The sequence below is a fragment of the Numida meleagris genome, chromosome 1, assembly GCF_002078875.1.
Source record: "Numida meleagris isolate 19003 breed g44 Domestic line chromosome 1, NumMel1.0, whole genome shotgun sequence".
Lineage (NCBI taxonomy): Eukaryota > Metazoa > Chordata > Aves > Galliformes > Numididae > Numida > Numida meleagris.
The window spans coordinates 141,032,119-141,051,368 of NC_034409.1; the positions used below are offsets into that span (position 1 = coordinate 141,032,119).

Genomic DNA, 19,250 nt, shown 5'->3' on the forward strand with positions numbered 1-19,250 from the left:
TCCTCTATTTTGAATTTCCCTGCTGGTGCAGGAGCCAACAGGTGGCCAAAAAGCATGAGGAGAATGTTTTGGCCACAAGTTACACTTTGGCATAAGCATATGCTTCAGCACAGGCTCACTGCCCTGGCTAAAGAGAAAACAGAAGTTTTAGTATAGGAAACAACACAGAAGCTCTTCAGGTAAATTAAAAGAAATGAAAAAGAGTGTAAAGGAAAGTTATCAGTGTTATCAAGAAACTCTGGTGTTGGAAGAGCCAGGAGCTATCTGATAAATTTGTACTCATAACTCACAGTTAAACTAACTGCTCTCTGGCAACTGAGATCAAAGTAACTTAAGAGACATCACCACGCATCATAGGTGAATAACTAGCTCAATTTCAGCCTATTTCCAGCTTTTCTGAATTATAAACAACAGTGTTTGCTTGCAGTATGGCTTGGTGCATACCTTTCTTGTGAAAGAAAAATACGAAAACTGTCCTCAGTTTTGGTGAAGCCAGAGAAGAATGGTTTCCAATGGACTTGGAAATCAAAATGCCTGATGTTTTCATTCTCATGCTTTATGCATCAGTGGGCTATTTTTAAGACATAAAACCAGTAATTTATTTCCATTCAGGAATTTGCTCCTGCTTCTTTTAAATGATGCAGTAGGGAACACCTTCATTTGTGCACTCACTGTGTTTTCTCTGCCAGTTGAAGGTGGGTTACAGATCGATTTATTCTTTTGAGTAGATTATAATTTTGACCCCGATCCTATGCCTCCAGTTGTTTTCAAATACACAGTTCAGTGGTGATACATGTTTTCTAGCTCAACTTATCTTTTCAAATAGCCACTCAAGCCAAAAGAAAATGTATACTTAATGTCATGTTCATTTCTCAGGAACACAGGTGATGTAAATTAATTTTCTAGAAGTAGTAAAGACAACCATAGTCTTGTATAAAATCTCATTGTTTTCTTTGAAACATATTCACCACAGCTGAGCTTCTTTGCAAACTCTGTAGTGTGTGTGGTACTGTATAATGAACTCTGTTGGAAAACAATACAGTATAGAGGAGGGACACAAAAGCGGATGTAGGGAAGATACAGAACTCTCATTAAAGTTTTGTATTTGCCAGAAAAAGTTATTTTTTTCCCTTTTGCAGTCTACATTCCTCAGATTAGTAGGTTGGAAGGGTTAAAAGTTAGAAATGTATACATCTCCTGTTATACTTCAGGATTCTTTATGACTAGATTAACACTGCTCTAAGATCAATATGTTGTTATCCATTCAATATTAAGCTTTGATTTTCTACAGGACAGTTATAGGAATGTGCTATAACAGACAATGAGTTAGGCGAAGGCTTGAGAGCAAGGTGCTAACTGATTTCATTGGAGATTGTCAGATTTCTAAAACCTTGAGCAAATAGTGGCATTGATTATCACTCAATTGCCAGCAGTCACTTTTTTAAATCTTGCTTTGTTTATTGTTGTTATGAATGCCATTTAGTAAAACTATTTCCATTTTTTTTCAGATCTACCATATATATTGTATATAAAAAGCTCTAATCCTTTGCTACCATTCTGATTTTTATCCTTTTATGATTTTTGCCAGACATCCATACATTCACATTGTTCATAATCAGCCTTCATAAGCTTGTTGCTAAAAGAGGAATTTTATCAGGGCATCAGGATGTATCCATAATCATCCTGCTGTTACCCATCCAGAACAAAAACAAGCATCACTGCTGGGTGTATGTTACGAGCTGCATATAATCATCTCCTATTTAATGAGGTACATTAAATTTCTGCTTTTTAAACATGTATTGATATAGACTAAAGTGTCTAAATTGTTTCTTTTCACCACTTCTGACTGGTTAACAGCGTGATGCCATTCCAAAAATACCTTTTAGTGGCTGACATTTTGTTTCCCATTAACTGTTAAGTTAAAACAGGAGATAGAATGGATTTTATTTTGTCTTTGGTATTGATTCACTGTGCAGCTTTTGAATGTTTGTCTCTGAATCTCTGCACTTTAATGTTCTTCTAAAAATGGATACTTGAAATAACAACTATGTAGATGCTGTGAAAATTAAATAAGAACAGGAAAATATTTTTTAGATCTCTAAATGAAGTAGATTAAATTAAAACAGATATTTTATCTATTAGTGAAAATGCATGAGATACACACATATATATTTTCTGTAGTTTGGTTGCAAAATATTAGCAAGAAAAATAGGACTTTTTTGTTTGCATTCATTTGTGGGATAGTTAAAGGATAGACAACTTCACTCCTATGGTACTTTCTCTGAGCAGACACAGCTGCTGCAAAAGAAGCTGTTCTGCTGGAGTGCTCCTAAATATGCATTTAGGAGAAAAACATACATACTCTACATAACAGGAGTTAAGTAACAAACATCTGAGGAAGCTATCTCTTTGCTTCCAAGCCTTCAGTGGGCAGCTGCAACTTGTCTGAGTCATCACTCTGAATGCTTTTCTTACAGAATGGCTTTGTCTCCTCAGAGTTTTCTCTGGGCCTACCTCTCTCATTGTCCTTATGGGCACCAGCATAAAAACTGAAAGGATGACAAAGGAACATCAGCAAGAAGCTCACATGATTGACCTCAGATAATTGACTTGTATTCACTTCGGCCACTATCTTTTCAAACAGTGAATTCTTTAATCATGGAATAATTCATGCATTGAGAGGTCATAACAAGAAGACTACAAGCAGAAAAACAATTTCACAACTGTAAAGAAAAAGAAATAAAAAGAGTACACTAAAGTAGGCCACTTCATATAATTTGAGTGTTCTTGCAACTTTTCTAGCTCCTCAGCTTGTAAATTACACCCATTTAAAACTTTCATAAATTCACACATCTTTTGGAAGGAACATGTAGAACTGAAAGAGTCTAAAGTATAACTTACAAAACACCTCAGAATTTGCCCATCTATTTATGTTTACTTTTGCATTTGGAGATAGTTATGGAATCATCATACTATCACACTCAAGAAGGTGCACTACATATGTGAAAATGTACTGCCCATCTGACATTGCACAATAGTAGCTAATTAATGCTGATAACATACCGGTCATGCAATGGCAAAAACTAGAATCAGATTTCTTTATCCAGCATTACGGGATATTGCAGCAGAACAGAGATTTCATTAATGGTAACGGGAGAGAAACCAGTATCTTCCTTGGGAATTCTTTTGGTATTTGGTTCTTTTAAAATTCTGCATGTTTTCATGATGGTTTGTAGTATTTGAGGTGTTTGGGATAAGGTTTGAGGTGTCTGGATAAAATTGTTTCAAAACCTGGGGAAAGGTAGGCTGGTTTATTCATGTTCTTCTCTGAAATGTCCCATAACTGCAGCAGCAGAAAATATTCCCTACAATGCACACAATTTCTCTTAGTCATGACTTGGAGTATGTGCCTGTCTTACTGATACTGGATTTCTTTAATCACAGACGATATACAGGAGATAAAAGATGTCTTTTTGTGTTGATACAACAAGGAGTTATGGCTGATGTTAAAGCTGAAATCTTAAAGCAGATTTTTACTCCAAATTTAAATTTTAAGGGAGGGTAGGTGCTGAGGATTAGATGGGGAGGAGATTACGGTCTTGGGGAAAGAAAGACGATATCATTTCACTAGTGCAAGGATTCTGGCTGCATTTTCTTTAAAGCCAAGGTTGTACTCAACACAGAGAGTAGGCATTTCTGTGAAAGTTCAGAGCAGAAATGAAGCAGAAAAATAATGTCACCTCACTCTTTATATGTCTGTGGGGATGAAGAAGGATGTTATGCTTGACCACATGCTACAGTGTGTGATGGCTGTGGGTGGGCTGCAGTCTATTCTAAACAAGTACTTACTAATTTTGTTTATCATTAGTTTCCATTTTTCTTCACTTATTCAAGTGAGGCAACAGTTTTTTATCAGTTCTCTTGAAGTATTCAAGTTTTGGCATGAAGACACCACAAACATAGTTTTAAACATTAATTTTCCAGTCTGCTCCCCTAAATGTCCTTTCAGATATCTTTGAATTTAAACAGCCTTCACTCGCTTACTTTTAATGTGAGATTCATGATTCAGATCTGCATTATGGGCTTCATTTCAAAAACATTAGTTCACTTTTGAAGTCAAACTGCACAACTTTAAGTAACATGTAACAGAAAGACTTGCATCAAGAAAACTTTGTTCTATTTCATCCATATCCCACTGAGTTGATGACACTGAAATACAGGTATCAATCAAAAGAATGTAAACATCTTAACACTGCTTGTGATACAATATTAATTCTATGTGGATGGGGAGAGAGAGAGAGAGAGAGAGGTAGGAACTGGAGATCATTCTTGAAGTTATTATTTAAAATACATTTTTATCTGACTTGATTGTTTAGTCTTGCAAGTAGTAAGTTTATGAAATTGATGGCCATGTGCAATGCCTTACATACAAGACATTATTGCCTGTAATCAGTGATATTTTAATACAATCATCACTAGTGGTCATAAACAAAACAATTTCTTTGTTATGAAACAAGGAAGTTTTTGTAATCCTAACTTTGTGTTCTGTTCCAATCTGGACAGAAGGTGAAGCCAAATTCAGGCTGCTATCAATACCATGTTTAACACACAGAAATCTGTCCAAGATATTTTTTGCAAATCTGTGCATGCTATGGGCCAGCTACTCATGGTCTTATTGTAGAAGCTCATGAATGTACACGAATAATAGAACTGTTATATTATTCATATTACAAGTCATATCGCTGCTTAATTAGAATGCCAGTTCATAGAGTCATAGAATCACAGAATGGCTTAGGTTGAAGCGGAAGTTAAAGATCATCTAGTTCCAGTGCCCCTCCTATGGGCCAAGTTGCCAACCATTATATCAGGCTGCCCAGGATCCCATCCAACCTGGCCTTGAATGCTTCCAGAGATGGAGCCTCCACAACTTCTCTGGGCAACCTGTTCCAATGCCTCATTACCCTCTGACTAAAAAATTTCTTCCTAATATCTCACCTAAATCTCTCCTCTTTTAGTTTAAAGCCATTCCCCCTTGTCCTATGACTATCAGACGGGGCAAAAAGTCAGTCTCCCTCCTGTTTGTAAGCTCCCTTCAAGTACTGGAAGACTGCAGTGAAGTCTACCCAGTGCTTCTCTTCTCCAAGCTAAACAAGCACAACTCCCTCAACCTTTCTTCATAGGAGAGGTGCTCCAGCCCTCTGATCATCACTGTGGCCTCTTCTGGACCCGCTCCAACAGCTCCACATCCTTGTTGTACTGGGGGCCCCAGGCCTGGACACAGTACTCCAGATGGAGCCTCACAAGGGCAGAGCAGGGTGGGACAATCACCACCCTTGCCATGCTGGTCACCCCTCTTTTGATGCAACCAAGGATACTGTTGGTTTTCTTGGCTGCAGGTGCACATTGCTGGCTCATGTCCAGCTTTTCATTTATCAGGACCCCCAAATCCTTCTCCACAGAGCTGCTATCAATGAGTTCTTCTCCCAGCCTGTACTCGTATCTGGGATTGCTTCAATGCAAGTGCAACACGTTGCACTTGGCCTAGTTAAACCTCATTAAATTCTCATGTGCCCACTTCTTGAACATGGCCAGGTCCCTCTGGATGGTGTCCTTACCTTCTTTTGCCTCAACTGCACCACTCTGCTTGGTGTCATCTGTAAATTTGCTGAGAGTATACTCAGTCTCACTGTCTAGGTCATTGATAAAGATGTTGAAGAGCACTGGTCCCAAGACGGACCCTTCAGGGACACCACTACTGACCGGCCACCACCTGGAGATAGAACCATTGACAACCCCCTGTCTATGATTGTCCAGCCAATTCTTTATCCATCAAATAGTCCAACCTTCAAATCCATATCTCTCCAGTGGAGAGGTAAGAATGTGTTGGGGGACCATACCAAAGGCTTTGCACAAGTTCAGGTAGATGACATCAGTTGCCCTTCCTTGGTCCACCAGTGCTGTCATTCCTTCATAGAAAGCCACCAGATTGCTCAGGGGCTATCTGCCCTTTGTGGAGCTGGGCTGGCTGTCTCAGATCATCTCCATATCTCGCATGTGCCTTCACATCTTTTCCAGAAGGATCCGCTACATGATCTTCCGAGGCACAGACATGAGGCTCACTATCCTGTAGTTTCTCAGGTCTTCCTTTCTCCCTCTCTTGAATATGGGAATTATATTTCCCTTTTTCCAGTCACCAGGGATTTTGCCTGACAGCCAGTTTTTCAAATATGATGGAGAGCAGCTTGGCAACCACATCAGCTAGTTCCTTCAGAATCCTGGGACGCATGTTGTCTGGCTCCATAGTCTTGAACACATTCAGCAGCATCACAGAGTGGACTCAGACTTGCTCTGCTCTTACACTGGGAGGAATTTTGCTCCACCAAGACCCACTTAGAAGTTCAGGGGCACGAGAAGCATGACTGGCCTTGAAAACTGAGGCAGAGAACTTGTTAAGTACTTCAGCCTTCTCCATGTCTGGGGAGGCCAGCTCTCCCTTTTCATTTATTAGAGGGAGTACACTCTCCTTTGCCTGTCTCTTCTGTCCAGTGAATCTAAAGAATCTCTTCTTATTGTTTTTCACATCTCTCACTGAGTTCAATTCCATCTTCACCTTGGTTTTCCTGACTCCATCGCTGCACATCCAGACAGCATCAGTATATTCTTCCCAGGCCACCCATCCCTGCTTCCACTGCTTATACTTACTCTTTTTTTCCCCTCAGCCTGACCATCAAGCCCTTGCTCAGCCATGGTGATTTCCTGCCTTGTCTGCCTGATTTTTTACACTGGGGAATGAAGAGCTCTTGTGCTCTCAGAAAGGCATCCTTAAAGTGCTGCCAGCCCCGTTCTGTTCCTTTGTCCATAAGAAGTTTCCCAGGGGATCTCATCCAACAATTCCTTAAGCAGCCTAAAGTTCACTCTCCTGAAGTTCAAGGTTCTGACTCCACTCTTTGCCAGTACTACATTCCTTGAGATCACCAACTTGACCAGGGCATAGTCGCTGTGGCCCATGATGCCTCCAACCTCAACCTTTTTTACAATCTCTTCCACATTGGTGAGCACTAGGTCCAGCAACACTTCACCTCTGGTGGATCTGTCCAATACCTGAACCAGAATGTTGTTGTCAGTGGACTTCAGAAGTCTCCTGGACTGCTTGCAGCTCACTGTGTCATTTTCCCAGCAGATATATGGGTGATTGAAATCCCCCACCAAGATGAGAGCCTGTGAGCGTGGCGCCACTTGGAGCAGAAGCAAGAGCGCCTCATCAACAGGCTCTCCTTGATCAGATGACCTGTACTAGGCCCCGACCACCAGATGCCCTTTTTTGGTCTGGTTCCTAATTAACCCACAAACTCTCATGACTGTTTCTCAGGGGCAGCTCTTCACAGTCCATCCGCTTCTTAACACAGAGGCCAATTCCCCCACCTTTCTACCTTGCCTGTCCCTTCTAAAAAGCTCATAGCCCTCAATCATGATATTTCAGTTATGTGAGTCATCCCACCATGTTTCCATGATAGTAACAAGATCGTAGTTTTCAAACTGCACCACGGTTTCCAATTCCATCTGCTTGTCTCCAGTGCTCTGTGTGTTGGTATAGAGGCACTTCATCTGGGCTTTTGGACACCTTACCTTCTTGGAGGAGCCTTCCCAAAAACCTCCAGGAAAAATCTGAGGTTTCCCTCTGCTGCTTCCTAAGTGCTAATATTTGCAAGAACATCAATTTACATTTCTTTTCATCTAAATTTAGTCAGAAATTGTGGGTGGTTTTTTGTTTGTTTGTTTTAAAGAAAGGAGTGCTAGTCACATCACCGGGTCTTTTAGAAGTCCAAGATGGGAGACAGGAATTATAGCTAATGTAAAGACTTACGTCTTTACTGCACTGTCAACGATTCTTTAGCCAGCAGGATCATCTTTGTTTCTTTTCTGCATGATATCAAGTCCTGTGCTGCTTTACTTAAATAGATAAGTCCATGTATTAGGAATCTTACAGAGAACAGAAGCCACACTAGCTTTGAAAAGCCAATATTGGTGTTCTCTGACTGTTAGAATATATTAAGGAAATTTTCTGTCTAAAGACTGAAATGTGTGTGCACAGACTTCTGAGCATTTGCTGCTTTCATGGTGTGCTTGTAGGATTAGCAGGTTCAGCTATCACTGCTTTTTATTTTGAAGCTTTGTTAGTAAGGTTGCTGCAAAGTTCACAGTATGGCATCTAAAGTCTCCTGGAGTCTTCCTGCTCCTCAGTATCTTACTCTGTTAGTTTGCACTTAGAAAATTCAGCCAACTTTGCTCATTGTTGTTGCTATGTTTAAAATTGAAGTCTATCTTAGGGAACTTTTAGGCCCAGATCAGCAGCATCTTCTAAAATACAGGAAATGTTTTATCTTTATCTTTTATCAAGAAAGTATCTAACCATACATTGCTGGAGTTTTGACCATTTAAAAAGGAGTTCTTGAACAAGATGATTTTGAACTGTACATTTTGGCCAGCTTAAGAGCTGGAAAAGTTTGGTGGTATTGACGGGGATTCCTGAGGAGCTCTTTTATTCTCTTTAACAAACATTTGTCAAATAGGCATCTTGCAAGACACCAGCCTAACTCATCTAATTCAGTGTTCAGAAAGTTGGAGACATACCAGTGCAGGTATTTTCCAGTTCTCATAAGCAGCTGAAGCCTCCAGATCTCACAATTCTTTTTGTATGAATGTGTCCATGGCTTGGCTTTTTACCCTTCTACAATACTGCAACTGTTGTCTGGGATATCATCATTTCACACCTTGGTTAATCCAGCGTCTTCCCCTCTGTCACTGATAAATTCAGCACCACCCCCACTGTTTCACTTCAGAACACTGCCACAAAGTGCAGTTCCCAGCTTCAATATTTTAACTGTTTCTCTTTTCTGTTGAGTGCCTTCTCCTCATTAAACACAGACTGATTCTCTTTAATTTTAAGGTCCTTCTTCATGAGTCATTTCCAACCTTATTATCTGCTATCAAAATGTCACTTCCTCCTCTAACACCACCCAAAATACCTCTGTGCATACTCTGTGCTGCTTTTCTCATTTTGCAGAAGTTTGTCATAAGCATCTGCAAAGCTAGTGTTGTCCTTTCTCCAGTCTCTCATCTGTCATCCTTCCTACCAAAAATGTCTGGTAACCCACTAATTGTATGCTGAGGTCATTTCTGGGATGTTTTGTTTCCTTATACCCTGTATTTGTCTGTATTTGAATGGTAAGCTGGTCCCATCAGGCAGATAGATGTGTACTTTCAAAGTACTGATGTCTTGTTTCAACTGAACTTCTAAGTGCAAATAATAAGTAGGATTAAAACAGGATTAAAACTGGTATTGAATTCTGAAAAATATCAGTAATCAGGATTTTTTACTGTGCTTGATTAGACTGGCTGTTTCTCTCCTGGCAACCTCTTTGAGTTTGTCTTACTGTTGTGTTTTCTGCTTAGCACCATGGAGCAGCTTATTCCACCTGCAGCTGTCCTTTTGCTGTTGTCCGAGTCCAATTGTGCCCACCTCCAGGAGAATCCAATACCTCCCAGTCTGCTGCTGGCTACAATTCAGGAAGTGGACTGCTGGGTATATAGCTCATATGAGCTGCAACTAGAATGATGCCCTCATTTCCTATATTTCAGTATAAAAAGCTAATCTAAAAATGGTTGAAGGTTCAGGAGTAAAAGAGAGACAACTTTCATAGGAGCCACTTTCCTCCCTTTCCTTGTGGCTTCTTTGATGGCTTTTGACAGCTATAATAGAGCCATAGACTGATGTTGTCCCTCATGGTATGCACTGGAAGGTTACCTTTTGATCGGGCCTGTCAGTTTGTTACTGATTTACTTATTCAACATAGATATGGCTCAAAATTGCAGAAGCTGTTCATATAATTGTTAAGTAACATCCAGAAGCTGTATGGCTAGCTCTGTTGTCATGTTACGTTTTAATTCTTAACTCTGTGGTTCATAGCATTGGTGTCTTGTCCATAGCTGTATAATTATTTCTTCTTTCTGACTGCTGTAATGGAAAATGCTATGCTTTGTGGGAATTGTTTTTTTTATGAGTGGCTTTATATATATATATATTTTTTTTTTTAAGAGAAAGAAAATTGCTACAAACATGTATGTCCAGTATTCATAGAATCGTAGAATCATTATGGTTGGAAAATAGCTCTAAGATCATTTAGTTCAACTATCCACCTAACACCAATATTGCTCACTAAATCATATTCCTTTGCACCACATCTGCACATTTCTTGAACACCTCCAGGGATGGTGACTCAACCACCTTCCTGGGCAGCCTGTTCCAGTGCCTGATCACTGTTTTGGAGAAGAAGTTTTTCCTAATGTCCAACCTGAGCCAACCCTCACCTCAGCACAACCTCCTTTCAGATAGCTGTAGACGACAAGGAGATCACCCATGAAACTCCTCCAGACTAAACAATCCCAGTTCCCTCATCTGTTCCTCATAAGACTTGTGCTCCAGTCCCCTCACCAGCTTCACTGCCCTCCAGGGCAACATACACACTCTAGGGCCTCAATGTCTTTCTTGTAGTGAGGGGCCCAAAACTGAACACAGTACTCAAGATGTGGCCTCAACAGAGCTGAGTATACGGGGATGATCACCTCCCTGCTCCTGCAGCCTATACTGTTTCTGAAAGATGCTAGGATGCTTTTGGCCTTGTTGGGCACCTGGGCACACTGCTGGCTCATGTTCAGCCAAGCATCGACCAACACCCCCAGGACTTTTTCCTCTTCACAGTCTTCCAGTCACTCTGCCCCAAGCCTGTAGCATTGCATGTGGTTGTGACCAAAGTGCAGGACCTGGTACTTGGTCTTGTTGAACTTCATTCCACTGGCCTCAGCCCAGCGGTCCAGCCTGTCTAGATCTCTCTGTAGGGCCTTCCTCCCATCAGGCTGATTGACACTTCCTCCCAACTTGGTGTTGTCTGCAAACTTACTGAGGGAGCTCTCAATCTCCTCCTCCAGATCATCAATAAGGATATTAAACAGGAAGGGTTCTCAGTACTGACCCCTGAGGAACCTCACTCCTGACTGGTCGCCAGCTGGATTTAAATCTATTCACCACCACTCCCTGGGCCCAGTCCTCCAGCCTGTTCTTTACCCAGCAGAGTGTACCTGTCCAAGCCATGGAGTGCCAGCTTCTCCAGGAGAATATTGTGGGAGATAGTGTCAAAGGCTTTGCTGAAGCCTAGGTAGACTACATCAACAGCTTTTCCCTCCTCCACCCAGGCACGTTACCCATTCATAGAAGGAGATCAGGTTGGTCAGGCAGGACCTACCCTTCGGGAACCCATGCTGACTTGGCCTGGTCCCCCACTTGTCCTGCCTATGCCCTGTGATCTCACTCAAGATGATCAGGTCCATAAACTTCCCTGGCATCAAGGTCAGGCTGACAGGCCTGTAGTTCCCTGGATCCTCCTTATGACCCTTCTTGTAGATGGGAGTCTCTGGGGGACCTTATAGGGGCCTACAGGAAAGCTGAGGAGGGACTTTTTATAAGGGCAAGCAGTGACAGGATGAGAGGAAATGGCTTCAAACTGGAGGAGGGTAGATTTAGACTAGATGTTAGGAAGGAATTCTTTACTGTGAGGATGGTGAGACACTGGAACAGGGTGCCCAGTGAGGTTGTGGATGCCCCCTCCCTGGAAGCATTCAAGGCCAGGCTGGATGGGGCTTTGAGCAACCTCGTCTAGAAGGAGGTGTCCCTGCCTATAGCAGGACATTGGAACTAGATGATCTTAAAGGTCTCTTCCAACCCAAACTATACTATGATTCTATGATTCTAAGATGGGAGTCACAATGGCAAGCTTCCAGTCCTCCAGACATACCTGGTGCTGAATAATACTCTCTGTGGTTGGAAAAGCCAAAATTCCTGTGGTGTCACCAGCCTCTTAGCCACATATTTATGAAATGGGTTTTCCTGGTCCTCTCGGTATACCTCACTGCCACTGAAAGGATAGAGGAAAACACCACCTGTATTCCTGCTCCATCAGCTAACTGTCCCAGTGCCCAGAAGTCATTTTTGATAGCCCTCAGGCTTCTCTCAGCAGCTTCATTGCTGCCAGCTTGAACTATTAGTAAAGGGTAATAATCAGAGGAGCAAACCAGACCAGGAAGTTTTTTGGTAATGTCCCCCACCTGGACCCCAGGGAGGCAGCACACTCACCTATGGGAAGGGTCTGGCTGACATATGGGGCTCCCTGTTCCCCTCAGAACTGAGTCATCTATGACAATTACCATTCTTTCCTTCTTGGTGGAGTCTGTCTTGAGGCATGGAGCTGACCACCTCATCCTAGGCAATCTCCTGGGTGGACCTTCCAGTGCATCCTCACTTACCTCTCCCTTGAGATCCAGAGCCTCAATCCTATTACGTAGGGGCACATGGAGAATCGAGATAGGTAGTGAGGGGGATTTCTTGCAACGTTGAGCTGAGACCTGTTTCCATTCTTCCCCATCTCTTAGGTCCCCTCTCTCTGCCTGACAGCAACAGAGCAGGGGAGTCCACCATTGTTTGGGATGTATCACCCCAGTGCATTTCTCGTAGGTATGGCAGGAAGTTACTCCACCAGCCCATCTCCTGCTCACACTCCCCGATGCTCCTAAACCTCTCCACCTCCTCTTTGAATTCTTCCACCATGCTGAGTATATCTCCCACCTGCTCACATTGCATGCAGGTGGTATCCCTGCTGCCCTCCGAAGACAGCAACAGGCTCAGGCACTCCCTGCAGCCAAAGACCTGAACAGCCACATTCAAGTTTGCCAGTATCTACTGAACCAATACAGAGCTGAAAGTGACAATTTCCTGTATCGCATCATTACCAGTGGCGACCTGTGGTGTCACCACTATGAGCAGGAGTCAAAACAGCAGTTCATGGAGTGGCGACATGTGAGTTTCCCATTAAATAAAAAGTTCAAGATGCAGCCCTCAGCAGATGAAGTAATGTGCACTATCATTTGGGATAGGAAAGGGGTGATCCTTCTGGATTTCCTGGAACACAGAAAAAACATCAATTCTAACAGCTACATCATGATGCTAAGCAGAAGGCTCAAACTTCTAGATTCACATTACCAAGAAAGCAACCTTTCTCTTGCAACATGATAAGACCAGACCCCATACCAGCTTGAAGATTGTGGAGCACATTGCCAGTCTTGGCTGGACTGTCCTGCTACACACACCATATAGTCCAGATTTTGTGCCTTCTAACTTCCATCTGTTTGGGCCAGTGAAAGATGGACTGTATGGGCAACATTTTCCTATCAGTGAAGCTGTTATAGCAGCAGTGAAACAGTGGGTTACCTCCATTGGTTCACGTTTTTATAAGCGTGGCATGCAGAGTCTTGTTCATCACTGATGAAAATGCATAGCTAATGGTGGTGATGATGTTGAAAAATAGTGTTTTGTAGCTGAGAATGTGTTGTATCAAATAATGTTTTTGTGTTCTTTGTGTCTGTTATAGTTTCCATGGAAATAAATAGGAGGCATTACTTTTGGAGTGACCTACATATTATGTCATAATACTACAATGATAAGTTTTGGCAACATTTGTTGGAGCCCCAAAACTAAGTACTCCCCAATTGTAAAAATTTTGATCCCAAGAGGGGAACCCACAACCTGTGAATTATGATGCTTATTAACTGTACAGCTACCAGTAGAATTATAACATCTCCAAATAGGACTCACATCAAGCAATATCTTGGTAGGAAGCTAGCACAAATATCCAAGTGACAACTCTTCCCAGCAAGGTACAATTTAATACACCCTTCTCTTCCCTAGGACCCAGGAAGCCGTATATGATTGAAGTTTCCAGCCAGAGCCCTATCCTGGGGTTTTGGAAATTGGCATCTGGAATGTACTTTATTTTTCAAATGTTGCTTTGACCGAAGTAAACCACCTTTTGTGTAAGATTACATGTTAAATCTGGGCACTGATCTTGGAAGAAAAATCCTGAGCACGAGTTCTTGTTTGCAAGTCATGTCTGGTTTTGCAATACTTTGACCTCCTAGTACAAAATGGAACGATTGTCCTGCGATTAGAACTGAAAATGTCATTCTTGAAGAGAAGACCTAAATGATTCAAGTCAGCCACATGAAGATTTGTATTCCTTCTGTCTCGATACAAACAGGCAGGTAGCCTAGGAGAATGCTCTCACCACTGGTAAAATATTATTAAATGCTAATTTACTGTCTTTAACAATGACTTCAAATAAAACGGAATGTAGATGATTTTTTAAAGGCAGTACAGTTAGCCTATGATGCTCATTTTCTGAGTTCTTACTAGATTGAGATTTAGCTATACAGAGCTAGATCTGGCCGAGGTACACACAGAAGCAGTGCTTTAGGTGCCATGGCTGCTTTACTGGAGAAAATATGGGTGCTAACAGCTTTTTCAGCCATATAAGACATTGTCTGCAGCAAAGCAGAAATCATTGTTAGAAATATTTCACTCATGGAAGGTGCTTATTTCAGAAGCCCCTTCCAGAGTAATTCTCAGAGGAATCAGTGGCTATATTTCAGCACTGTCACCAACAGGTGCTTAGTTTTAATTCATGAATACTCTCTTTCCACAACACTGGAACTATTAGCACGCTTTAATGTAGCATATATTTAAGTGACTTTTTGACTGAGAGTTTATCCTGGGCAGAATTGCGTTCTAATATTGGATTAATGCAAACCCTGTCCAAAGTTGCTGTACTACCAGGCCATCTGGAACAGGATAGCTGCAATAATCTGGGGCAGGATTCTATCATGTGAGTTTAATTCTTCCTTCAAAGCAAAAACAAACCAACCAATAACCACCACCACCACCAACAACAACAACAACAAAAGCAGACTATTACTCTGCCTTTTATAACTATGGAATAGTAGTGATACCAGTTTGTCCTGTCTATCCATCTACATCCAGGAGTAGACAAGTAATTGTAATGAAATACACTGCAGTTTTGGGTTTGTTTTTATTTTTTTGAGTTGGTAAAGCAAAATAACTGAAGTTTTGTCCACTGTGCACTGTCAGAGAAACTATTGTATGTGCCAAAAAAAGAAAAAGGGAAGAACTGAGTTTGATTTACAGGTGAGATACAGTTTTAAGGAATGTTGTTAAAGTATTCTAATGGATATTGTTTGGAAAAACACAGAAATAACACTCACAGGCAACCAAGCATCTCTAGTATAGAGGAACTGAGAATGACAAATAGCTTTTGTTTATAGCAAAAAGTGACTATTGGCTAAGTAGTGTTTATGGTAATTGAGCTTTACAAGGAAGTAAAACGTAGTGCGGAGCACAGGGGGTAGCTTTTGCAGTGAAGCAGGTAATGAGGAGATCTGTGTAGGCAATGTAGGCAATTCCTGATTAGCATCTGCTGTTTCAACAGCTGAGGAACATGACTTGCATGTAAATGCTTATGCAAGAGTTTAGCAGGCATTCCCTCTAGCGTGCTGCCCTGCGTTGTGGCTTTGAGTCTCCTTGAGCCCTGCTGTGGTTTGAAATCACAAGAGGAAGGAGAGCAAAACAAACAGCAGACGTCTTGGAACAGAGGGAGAAAAAAACATGTGGCAAAGGAGAAGTTGCTGTTAAGAAATTCGTCTCATTAGTTTTCAGCACCTCTCATTCAGACTGTATTTGCATTTCTGTATGTGTATAAAAATATAGCTGCACCCGTAAGTGGTAAAGTAGTGGTGGTCAAAAAAAAAATGGCCGTTGCACTCATCAGAGAATTTCTTTTGCATCTGTAAATGAGTGTGACCTGCAGACACTAAGCATACTTGCTCACACAGAGAAAGCCACCTGATTTAAGGCAGGTTTCCAGGTTGTTTCCCAGCTGCTGCAGTAGCTGCTGTTAGTGTGTTGTTGGAGAAGATACTCCAATTCTTTTTATTCGAGGTTGAAAAATACTCCATAATTGAGAAAGCTGATCGTATACCCAGCATAAAGTAAGACAGCTTTGTTTACAAGTGGTAATGTAAGCCATAGCAATATGAATACTGTATGCCCCTTAACATAAGAACAGAACTTGATGGTGCATGGAGTGATGTGTAATACAGATACAGAAAAGTATTTCCATCTTTGTTTTCTCATATGGGGATCTGTGTCTTTACTGACTTTGATTTCCAGAAAAGAAATACATTGAGACAAAAACAGCTGAGAAATCCTTACAGTATGGAGACAGCTGGGTCTGGGATAGAGACCCTGAAAACACCTACTGACTGTTAACTCAGTATTGCACAGGGCCAGTTGTAAAAAGAATGAAAAAAAGAAACAAACGAACCAAATTAATTAGAATGGAAAAGTGCAAATAGATGATATTTCCAGAATTTTAATTCTTGCGAAAGGTAATTGAAAGAAATGTAAATACAAAAAGAAAAAGCAGATTCAGGGCTAAGAGACTTGTGAAGGCTTAGCAAGTCGCCTTCCACTTTCCCACTTCCACCTCCTCCTTTTATGATGGGATTATCGTTCACAGGTTTCAAGGGACATGTCCAAAGACTGAAAATCATTCTACATTCACACATAATCTTATTTTATCATGATAAAAAAGTGCAATTTTTTTCACCTTTGAAAAGAAAAGGTAATTTTATTTGCTTATTGCTGTTTTTTTTTTTTTTTTCTGAAGGATTTTTGGTAAAGTGTCTCAATATACGTTCACACTTTCTATTTTATAACTGTTCACTTGTGTTATTTAAAATCAAATGAATTTGGCTGCTGGGTTCTAGAAGTTTGTGCTCAAGTTAACCTTAATAAAGACTTCAGTACAGCAGCTCTGTTAGTGAATGTGACTTCGGGAAACATAAGCAATAATGGAACAAATGCTGAGAAAGTCAATAGGAATAACATTCTTTGTACAGAAATTTGTACATCAAAACAGCACTTTGCCTTGGTGTTTCAAACCATGCCTACTCTAGGGAATAATATATTTTTTAATACGTTATTAACAGCTATTTTTAAGCATTATGTAGTAGTTATTGTAAAACACAGAGGGAGTTTATTGCTTTTATTACACCTGCCAAGTATGTTAAAACTGAAAAATAGTTTTTCATCAATGTTTTTTTAGCACAGACATTCTAAATCAAGAAAAACAAGGATAATCTTTCAGGAAAAACAGGAGAATAATTATGCCTGTATTTTAAGTAGTGTTTTTATGGTTGTGTCGTTTCTTCTGTACTTTCAAAATATACTGTCCTTGTTGCACAGATGGGAAAAAAGAAGCATCCATGAGAGGTGAAATAACTTCACCTGGAGGTCAGTTATAGGAAGATAGAGCTTCTGGTCTCAAAACAGAACCTTATTATAAGTCATACATTAAACTAATCAAGAGGTGTTCATGAGTTGTCAAAACAGAAGCACCACTTCAGAGATACCATTTAACATTTACTTTTCCTCCCACAGGAACTTTTTACACCGGAATGCAAATTCAAGGAGTCTGTTTTTGAAAATTATTACGTAATTTACTCATCCATGCTCTACAGACAACAGGAGTCCGGAAGGGCCTGGTTCTTGGGTCTGAACAAGGAAGGGCAGGTCATGAAAGGAAACAGAGTCAAGAAAACAAAACCAGCAGCTCATTTTCTACCCAAGCCATTGGAAGGTGAGATGCAGTCCATCATTGGCAGATCGTCCTATAAATCTCAGGAAAAGGGAATGGTTTCTAAAATAACCTTTGTGAATGTGCGTGCCGTGCACAGGAGCTGCTCCAAATGACAGTCCCCAGGATTCATGGAGCAGTTTTGTGCTTTGGCATAGTGATGCTAGAAAGGGCATATCTAAAAACATCCTTTCAAGGGATAAGGAGGTCATTTTACAAGAAAAGTAATCTTTTGTGGATGTGTATTTTGTCATCTTTAAGATATTCTCTTGCTAGCGGCAAAAAGTGTTGTGAGTCTTGCAATCAGAATGAAATAATGGACGTTGTGGGATAATTCGGAGTTACAAATGGAATGGATGAAATGTATTTCAAGATAAAAGCTTTCTAATGCAAAACACAAAGGTCTGTTTATAAAATAGATTGTACTTTATTACTTAGCCAGTTGATGTAATGCACATAACTTGTGTAAGTTGACAATTAAAGTAAGGTAGAAGCAAATAAAAGACGTACTAACCTTACACATTAAAATGATGTCACGCATTCCTTGTAAAACACATTCACTTTTATCTTGGATTGTGATTGATCTATTTATGATTTATCTATTTATTCTGCAGGCCATCTCTAACCTGCATCACTTTTTGTGTCCTGTCCTGTCAGCACTTCAAATTTAACTGAGAAATTGATTGAGGCCTCAGTCATTCTAAAAATTACCTCCTTACTTGACATCTAAAATCACACACTAATAATTCTTTAGTTAACAGTCCAGTTTTTTTTTTTTTTAACATTTTAACTTTGGAGGTTTTGATTAAAGGATGAGTTTGTTAAATGTTAGATTCTCCTTTATTATGTAACTCTGAACAACAGTATTTTTAACTTTAAATTTGAACTCAGGCTGATGCCTTTGTGCTTCCCTTGTTTCACAATGTTTTTGTATTTTCACAAGCTTTCAACACTACTGATATTTTATAAGTCAGTCTCTTTTTATTAAATTGTAGAGACGGAATCCAGTGCATTTTTAAAGGAAGCATCCATTCATTAGAAAGGAAACAAACATTTTCATTAATGTTTGGAGTCACATGCTTTCAAAATAGTTCAGGCCAGGCACAGAAATAAGTTTTTTACATTGCCTATGAGAATCTTAAAATATTACAGCTCTGATATATAATTCCTTATAGTTTCATCTCATACTATTTAACTTAATATTTTTGTTGGTCATGGTGTTACTTCATCAAGCTCTTAATTAATCAGCAAAGTGTTCCTAACACATTTCTGGGGTCTCACCCTGAAGACAAAACCATAACCAGCCCTAGGTTCTCTAGAGAAGATCTTTAATTTCAGACTTTCAGAGGCCATAAAAGGATTGAGATTATGTTACTGGAAATGTTAGAACAAGTATTTGATTAGTTATCAAATTCTATAATTCTTATGAAACCCCACACTCTTGAAGATCAATGCCAGTACTTTGATGCTCCTGCCTCCTACTTTAACAAGCCAAGTGATTAAGGATTTGCGCTCTCTATGGCAGCACAGAGCCAACGCCAAAGTCAGTGTGATGATTAATTCCTTTGACTGCTTTGATATCTCTTTTAACACTGCTGTGATATAAATAAAGGCTACTGAAGTTAGGTGTAAGTGGAAATATTACCTGACTCA

The 19,250-nt window shown here is 40.4% G+C and overlaps 1 protein-coding gene across 2 annotated transcripts in view; it reads left to right on the forward strand.

The window, feature by feature from the left end:
- Window positions 1-19,250, forward strand: part of FGF14 (fibroblast growth factor 14) — a 400,171-nt gene that overhangs the window by 373,475 nt on the left and 7,446 nt on the right. For both annotated transcript variants that reach the window (XM_021415878.1, XM_021415889.1), the window contains exon 4: window positions 17,402-17,600. In XM_021415878.1, coding sequence (XP_021271553.1) covers window positions 17,402-17,600 — 199 coding nt within the window. The remainder of the gene's footprint in view (window positions 1-17,401; window positions 17,601-19,250) is intronic.